This window comes from Octopus bimaculoides, chromosome 7 (assembly GCF_046866305.1).
Source record: "Octopus bimaculoides isolate indiv1 chromosome 7, ASM4686630v1, whole genome shotgun sequence".
Classification (NCBI taxonomy): domain Eukaryota; kingdom Metazoa; phylum Mollusca; class Cephalopoda; order Octopoda; family Octopodidae; genus Octopus; species Octopus bimaculoides.
In genome coordinates this window covers 2,370,830-2,380,596 of record NC_142934.1, presented here as the reverse complement: position 1 = coordinate 2,380,596, position 9,767 = coordinate 2,370,830, and the positions used below count along the sequence as shown (strand labels likewise).

Here is a 9,767-nt window from a genome sequence, read left to right as displayed (position 1 = left end):
CACTTGATTCAAACATAAAGATTACTTAGATCTCACATAGAAGCATTTATTGAAGCTGAATGTGGCTTTATTGAATAACATTATAGAAAAGGTTTATTTTTATCCTCGTAGCATTTTTTGATAAATAAAGTTATTATCTGTTATTATATATGTTTTTTTTTATAAACATAAATCAGTCCTCAAATATCTTACGGAGATGTACTTGCATAGCAAGTGACTTGATCTGAAATAATGTGCTGAAACAAAAACAATTGCAGCGTGGAAGGTGTTTATAAGCTATTTAAAAACACAAAAACCATTAGATTCACTTCAACATTTAAATTTAAGTTGTGAAAATATTTTCGTTACTTTGAAACCGTGACCTGTTCACTGACAAAATCCCGTGCTGCATCTGTGATTATCTATATATATATATATTTATATATATTTATATATTTATATATATACTAGACTTACTACTCCGCGTTGCCCGGTAAAGTATTAACGCAATTGTTTGCCAGTTTGTGGAACAGGAATTCACAGTACCTCTGCATGTATATATATTTAACTTAACTTTTAGGCTTATTTAATTGGAACTGTCGACGTTTTTTTTTTTCTCAGAGAGTTATAAAATGTAAACATTCGTACCGGAAGTTGACTCATTTGATATCTGAATAGGATTTACAGAAAAAAATAAGGGCTAAAATCTAATGAAAATTTAATAAAATCTAATCATAAGTAAGTGAAATTATGCTAAAATTAAATTAAATTGAAAATCTTTTCCCCCTGGCCATATCGGCAATTCTGAAAATTTTTGCGTACGAATTTTACATGAGCAGAAGCATTTTTTAAAACAAGAATTATTAAACAAAAATTGTGTTTAATCGTTTAAACAGAGGTCAAAATATCACAAAAATTTGTACTGCACTACCGAAGGTAAATTTGAAAATAAATATGCATAAAAAAATAAAGATAAAATATACTATTTCTGAGATATTTCGGGTACACAGAAACATCTCTAGAGCTTTCGTATTATTCAAATGTATCTATCTATCTATCTATCTATCTATCTATCTATCTATATATATATATATATATATATAAAGTAACAAACTAATGATATTTCTTCAAAGGGGTGTGTAAAACATCCAATTCACTAGTACATCAGTTGGATACCATATAAATAAGGGTATAATGCAAATTATAAACAATAAATTAAATAGAGAGACACAATTGACAATCCAATAATTTATTTATATTATAATATAATATAATATACTATGAATATAATATAAGATAACATTAAAAGATTAAAAAACCCAAAAAGTCAACATATGCATACATACATACATACATATATACATACACATACACACACACACACACACACACACACATACACACACACACACACACACATATATATATATATATACATATACACATACGTACATACATACATACTTGTGCGCAAGCGTGTACGTATATGTTTCTGCATGCGTGTATACATGTATCCATACATTTTTGCATGTGTATAAACAAGTGTGTATAAACAAGTCTCCCCCTATACACATACACTCAGTGTTTTATCTTCATATATATATATATATATATATATATATATATATATATAAATGTTAATATCGAGTAGTGCTCGACATGTCAACACAGAGCCAATAGAAAATAGGCGTAAAATTGTTGTTAAACATTTAAATGCTTTAGAATTCAGGTGATGTTTTTTTTACAGAAATTGAAATGAGTCCGCGCACGCACACACACCAGTACATGTGCAGCAACACACAAACACGAAAATATATCTCTATTTACATAATTTTAAACACATATTTACATTATTATATACACACATATACTCAAACACACAAACGTATTTATTTATGTTATTACGCATTTGTTTATATAATCTTGATCACACACACACACACACACACACACACACACACACACACACACACACACACACACACACACACACTCTCTCTCTCTCTCTCTCTCTCTCTCTCTCTCTCTCTCTCTCTCTCTCTCTCTCGCACTCACTCACATACACATATCCGGCTGGCTTCTTTCAGTCTCCGCCTACCAAATCCACTCACAAGACTTTGGTCGTTCCGGAGCTATTGTAGATGACACTTGCCCAAGGTGCCACGCAGTGGGACTGATACCGGAGCCACGTGGTTTCAAAGCAGATTTCTTATCACACAGCAACGTCTGCGCCTAGTTTGTATGTAAGTATACAGATAGATATATAGACAGACGCCAGGCAGACAGACACACAGATAGATAGATAGAAAGATAGATTGATAGATAGATAAACAGGCATATAGACAGACAGACAGATAGACAGACAGGCATATGTACAGAAAGTGTAAGTGCGAGAGAGAGAGAGAGAGAGAGGGTGAGAGAGAGAGAGGGAGAGAGAGAGAGAGAGAGGGAGAGAGAGAGAGAGAGAGAAAGAGAGAGAGAGAGAGAGAGAGAGAGAGAGAGAGAGAGAGAGAGAGAGCAGGCATCATATTGTTTCTTTCTCATCTATCCTCTCCATTTTATTCCTCATTAATCAAATCAATAGAAAAGTTCAGACGACAGAGCTCTCTACAAAATTAGAGATCGATACTTTGACATCTTTGTCATCATGTTTATCAATGCTTAAGTCCTTCAGTAAATCAAGCGGCATTTCGACGCCATCTTGTTGTTGGTCGGTGAAATTATCATAGTTTGTTTCATCATATTCCATGCTCTGACGGATCCTACGTTGGTAATGGTGCACATATTTACGGCTAAATGCCATAGCAGCTTCCAAATTAGATTCATTGCTTTCTGTGACATTCTCATAATGCTGAAGTTTAAAATAAACGCCGGTTTTTATTGGAATATCAATCAAATGATGTTTATCGAGACCGATACTACAAGCAACCATCGTTTCTATCTCCTCCACTTTCTCCAACGTCAACAAATCTGTGAACTTGACATTTCTTACCGGAGAAGTACCGTAGATAAGTCGCACTTTTAGTGGGAATTCAAATTCTCTACAAAACTCATTGATACGATAAACAACATGGCGTCCAGTCTTTCCTTGTTCGTAAAATGTGTAAAACCTGCCTTCAGCCGACAGCGGTATGTAGACGACTTCTTTGTGTGAATCCAAACATTTCAGATATTTCTTTTCTGTTAAAGTGTATTTTATTTTTGTCTTTTTAAAGAAACCCGTTTCAGCTTCAGTTTCCCATTTGGCCGTGAAGATACTGTCGATAGTGAGAGTTGAACCTGCCTTCACACCCTTTTGGATGTATTTGCAGTTGCTGTTATCCTTCTTTACAATGCTCATACCAATCAGCGGTGTACAGGTGAAGAATTTTCTTGGCATAACTTCGGTAATCTCGGCTATGCTAACGTAATGGCTGATCTGGTCGTTGGCTGGAATTATTTCAAATAAACCTGCCAGAAAGAATAAAAGACAAAGTTTACATTTAATAAGGTTTTGTGTTTCAGCTAAAAAAAAAAAAAAATGAACGAAAGCGTAAAAGACATACTACAACCTCACGGATTTGTCTACAGACCAAACATTTATCCGGCAAAACACAACCAGCATCTTACTAAACACATTTGCAATAAAAAAAAAACGAAAGCTCAAACAACACAGATTCTAACCCCCTCCCCCGATCCAATTCTAAAACCCACTCAACGCAAATTCTATGCCTTTGTTAGCTTTCGCAACTCGTGCCTTGAAATCGATCGTTATTTTTGAAACATTTTCGTACCTCGCGTTACCATCTGGTATTCAGCACAGTTTCTTCAGATAGACCAAAGCATGAAAAATGTCCAAACACCACGCAATACATACAACACTTAAACGCATAAAACCTTTTGATATAACACAGACGAAACACAAACACAACTCATAATACAACCACGTGACTCGACACAATCAGAATAAAGGCGGCGTGCCGGCAGAATAAGGCCGACCGTCAATATTCTTAAATCCCCCCCCCCCCCCCCCCCCGGTCAGAATGTCTTTCACAAAAGATCTGCCGAAAGAGAGCTGACATGGGATTAATCAAAGCAAAAAGTACGGTATTGTTTGAGGGAAATTCCTATACTATTTCTAGCAGGTTCAGTGGCCACCTAAAGACTTCTTTGTTGATTCTTCAAATAAAGTTGTACTGAAAGACAGGCTATAAATGTCATCGATTTGCCCTGATCCACCGACCTTCAGGCGCCTTGTCAACTAAAGCATTGAAATTGAATATGGTGGAAAAAATGTTGTTTTGGTGAATGTTCAATGAACCAAATACATATACTTAAACATACATACATAAACACACACACATATTTGTGTGTGGTGTACATTATTTACATACCTAATCTTACACACATATACACACACATGTGTATCTATCTATCTATCTATCTATCTATTTATATATACACACATATATATATGAATACATACATACATACACACACACACACACACACACACACACACACACACACACACACACACACACATATATATATATATATATATATATAATCAGACATATATAGACACTCACACGCACACATATACACTTATCAGTCGTCCGACAATATTATTCAATATGGCGGTGTCAGCAGTCAGCTATTGGGACAGAAAAGAGCAGATATGATAGACAAACATGGACAGATCGAACTGAAACAAGGACAGTAACAGAAAAGAAAAATGAGGTCTGTAGATCGAACGGTAAATAAAGACGAGTTGACAGGTGAACATGAAAAAATACACGCATAAATAGAATCTTTATAGAACATTTGTTAATACAGATACAGACATAAAGACGAGTCCCATGAAGACAGAAAATCAGAAAAGAGAAAAGTAGGAGAAAGAGAATAGGTTGAGAGAAGGGATTTTGTTTTCGAGGGAAAAATTCTTTCTAAAGAGTTTGTGCAAAAATACGCACATAGCTTTCAACGAAGTCGACAGACATGCAGACACTGGCATTTCGGCTTGTATGTAGTGTGCACGCACGCATGTACGTATGCATGTATGCATGTATGTATGTATGTATCTGTGTATCTGTCTGTCTATCTATCTATCTATCTATACACACACACACACACACACATACTGCACAAACAGCGCAACCAGTCATTGAGCGATGGCAGGAATGTCATAAGAAGGACCTGTCTCTCGTGTCAGTTCGCAGCGTCTGCCTTTCCGGTGTCTGTTGATGACGAGGAGATAACCATTCCGAAATGCACGCATCCAACAGTCTGGTTTTGGGAGCGCTGCGAACTGACTCTGTGTGTTTCCCTCTCTTTGTCTACAACACGAATTTCTCTCCATGACAAAATGCAGTGAATGGTTATCTTAAAGGTTGTAATATGCCTCAGACATTTTTGTCCAGGTACTCGTGTTTTATATATATCTATGTATTGTGCAGCTCTTGATGTTTTGATGTAATAGCGTGGGAAATTTATCAAGTTTAGATACATTGTTCTCAATATGTGTCATAACAGTCACTTACGACGCCCACATATTGAGTAATAGAAGAGTAATAGAAGAGTAATAGAAATATACGGGGTGGGTGGGTGCTGGAAATTCCTGACTTTGGGTCAAAGAAAATACAGGAAGTTTAGTTAATTAGGATTTTATTCAACACATTCCCCTCTCAAATTCACGTAATTTTTGCTGCAGTTCTTCAAATTTTCAAAGTCCTGTAAAAGAACTTGGAAGGTTGGGCCTTCAAGGCCTTTTGCGATACCCTTAAAGGCAGAAACTTTGCAGTACCTCCTCCTATATATGTGTGTGTGTGTGTGTGTGTGTGTTTACAGTATATATATGCATTGTCTTGTACAATAATTGATGTTCAACCAGTCCACACTAACTTTTCTTTTACTTAGATCTATCTATCTATCTATCTATCTATCTATCTATCTATCTATCTATCTATCTATCTATCTGTATGTCTATCTATCTATCTATCTATCTATCTATCTATCTATCTATCTATCTATCTATCTACCTGTCTGTCTGTCTGTCGAAAATATCCACACGTTCCTTTACTTGTCTCCTTCACTGGTGGCGTTGAAAAGCATTGCTTTCCCACTTCCACGACCCCCACCCATATCTCACCATCCCCCAATCTTTAAATCGTAGTCTTGGTCTTCGCTGGACGCGCTTTCCATAAACAATACAGCATCTGCTTAGGGTTCCTCTCGTCATTTATCTGAATAAGGTAACCAGTCCAACGTAAACGGTGCTTGTGCACCATCGCCTCAGAACGTCGGCACCCAGCAAGACCTCCATCTATGTATGTATGTTCTCGTTAATACATCATCCCTTTGTGTCATAAAATACCAGTTAATATAGAATACAATTACGATGTATTGGTGATTAATGAAATGTATTAATTAGTATAAGAATGTTAGTAAATATAACGTATACTGACTAAAATAAACATATTTGGTATTATAAGTATCAGCTAATGTTCGATGGTGCAATAGTATAATAGTATACCACAAATTGCAACAAAAGTGGTCGTCAATATAATTATTGGCTGGTATAACGTATTGGTTAAATGGCAGACTAGTTTGTATGACGTAGTGTTTAGAATAGACATGAGTATACCATAGACATGAGTATACCATAGAAGTATACCATAGAAGTATACCATAGAAGTATACCATAGAAGCGTGTGTATTATATATTAGAATAGCGAAAGTACGTTTTTGTATTCGATATGCGTGCATTTTTCGTGTGTTGAAACAAATTTTACTGTATTTTAGGAAGGCCATTCTGCCATCAATAAACACACATACTGGTTCTATTTCACTGTTTTGTTATTTATTTTCAGTTGGTTAACTATTTAATAAATCAGTTGTTTGATTAATCGTTCGGTCAGTCAATCATTCCTGATACCTATTTCATTCCACCTGCACACCCCAGTTAAGCACTGGGGTCGATGTAATTAATTAGTTTCCCTCCTGCTAAATTTCAGGCTTTGGCGGGTTTTGAACCAACATATCGGTCGTTTCGTCGGTGATCACATTACATCTCCGATACAGACTGCTCGCTACTTCCAGTCTAAGATTACAGATCACCCGGTGTCTTTCTTCACAAACATGAATTTCATTCTCTTCCAAAACACCAAAGCGTGTTCTTGCTGGAACTTAATGGCTGAACGTATTATTAGTGAAACAAATTATTTTTGGGGATAAAATAATGATTAAAGGGAAATATATTTTTTGTAATATATATTCTGTAAGTATGGAAAACAATTAAATTTTGGAAAAATTAAAAGTATACTGGGAACTTGCAAGCTGTTTCGTCTCGAAAACAACGTGACTGCTCCGTACTTTATCAGAATTTCGAATAAAATCTCAAAACAGGATTGTTGAAGGTTTTGGTTCTTTGGATGAAATTTCTTGCAAATTATAAGTAAATTTTGAAATATACAGAACACATTCTGCCATAAAGCCCGTTGAGCACTTCACACACACACACACACACACACACACACACACACACACACACACACATTCTGCCATAAAGCCCGTTGAGCACTTCACACACACACACACACACACACACACACACACACACACACACACACACACACACACACACACACTACGGGCTTCTTAAAATAATAAACTTATTTTGATGTTTACATATGTGTGTGTGTGTGTGTGTGTGTGTGTGTGTGTATATACATATATATACATACATATATATATGTACATACATACATTTATATGTATATATATATATATATATGTGCGTGTGTGTGTGTTCCCAATCGCATTGTTCGGGTTTCGGAGTTCAATCTCACTGCCAGGTACCTTGGACAAGTGTCTACTACCACAGCCACCGGCCAACTAAAACCGTGTGAGTAGATTTGGTAGACGGAAACTGAAAGAAGTCTGTCGTATATATGTTAGTATATATCTGTGTGTGTGTCTATACATATCTATGTGTGTATCATTGTGTCTATATTTGCCCTCCCCTCCACTATTCGACAACCGGTGCCGGTGTGTTTATGTACCCGTTACTTAGCGGTTCGGCAAAAGAACCGATAGAATAAGTACCAGGCTTTAATAATAAAAGCATTGGGGTCAATTCAAAATTCTTTGGAGGTGGTGCTCTAGCATTGCCGCAAGCTAATGACAGAAACAAGTAAAATATAAAAAAAGAAAAGATATGTATGTATGTATGCATGTATGTATGTATGTATGTATGTATGTATGTATGTATGTATGTATGTATGTGTGTATGTATGTATGTGTGTATGTATGTATGTATGTAGTTTGTGTTTCTATAAATATATATTACCTTCATACATGCTGGGTATAAACAAAGTCGGTCCTGTATCCTGGTAAGCTCCGTCTTTTAATCTCATTGTTGTCCGACATAGAACAACTTTATCCTTCCGAGCACTGTAGACCAGTAAAGGACTATTGAAATAGGGATACAACAGAGGAGATAACACTTGGTTTTTCTCCGAGATCTGAATGACACACGGTAGTTTATTATTGACACTGAATTCCGTTATAGGTAAGGGTATCTCTTCTGCCTGATCGTCTTCTGAAATGCTGAATATCGTCTGCATTTCGGTCCCGTCCTCCGTTTGTGTCATCATGTATTTATATATATATATATATAAATATAAATGTATATATAAATATATATATATATGTGTGTCTAAGCAAGTTTTTGGTTATTTTTATATTCTTTTGGTTATTTATCTCTGTATATAAAAATGTAGGGATGTTTCTTCAGATGAACTGAGCTGCTTCAAACATCGACTGGTACAACCAAGATTTTCTGTTGCAATACTCGTCTTGACCCGACACGTGTAAGGTTGAAATTTTTTATGAAGAAGACGAGGGAGAAGAAGAAGACACAGAAGACGTGACTCTTGCCAGATAAAATTGTGACTTAAAGAGAAGAAAAAGGAAAAGAAATGTGAACAGCTGGTCACATGACGGTGTTCATGTTTTTCCAATGTCAAGTTGAAAACAGAGAGGGAGGGAGAGAGAGAGAGAGGGAGGGAGGGAGAGAGAAAGAGAGCGTGAGAGAGAGAGAGAGAGAGAGAGAGAGAGAGAGTAAGAGAGAATACGAAGACGGTTGAATAAAGGACTTGTTTCTCAAGTTTGAATCCACCAATACATTACAAAACACAAACACACACACAAACGGAAAGACACACGCACATTCAAACACATGCAGATATATATATTTACACAAAGCGTCAACAGGTTTTTCCGGTTTTCGCCTCACAAAGACTTTCCTTACCTAGGAGCGCCATGTTTGGGTAATTTGATCAGAAGACAAATGATCTGCTACTGACCTTCAGGACCCTGTCTGCACTGCTTCCCACAGGGTCAAATGTGAACTAGCCGTTTGTGCGGAACCCCTCATTTCTCTCACTCTCTCTCACTCTCCTCCCCCACAAACGTATAAATAGATAGATGATTCGATAGATACACATACATTCTATGTACACACGTAAATTTATGTATTCTTTCAGTCATTTGAATGCGGCCATGGTGGAGCACCGTCATGAAGGGTTTTAGTCGAACAGATCGACCCCAGGACTTTTTCTGTTAAAGCCTAGTACGTATTCTATCGGTCTCCTTTTGCCAAACCGCTATGTTATAGGGACTTAAATGTACCAAAACCTGTCGTCAAGTGATGGGGAGACAAACACAGACAAAAAGACACACACATGCACACACACGCATACACACACACACACACACACACACACACACACACACACACACACACA

At 36.5% G+C, this 9,767-nt stretch overlaps 1 protein-coding gene across 1 annotated transcript; it reads right to left on the bottom strand.

The window, feature by feature from the left end:
- Positions 1-1,887: 1,887 nt before the first annotated feature.
- LOC106872240 (uncharacterized) lies at positions 1,888-8,985 on the bottom strand. The gene is made up of 2 exons (XM_014919150.3): positions 8,309-8,985; positions 1,888-3,429 (listed from the first exon to the last, which is right to left on the bottom strand). Exons 1-2 carry the CDS (start codon positions 8,613-8,615, stop codon positions 2,570-2,572), a joined length of 1,167 nt encoding a protein of 388 aa, XP_014774636.1. The 5' UTR covers positions 8,616-8,985; the 3' UTR covers positions 1,888-2,569.
- Between the last annotated feature and the right edge of the window lie 782 nt (positions 8,986-9,767).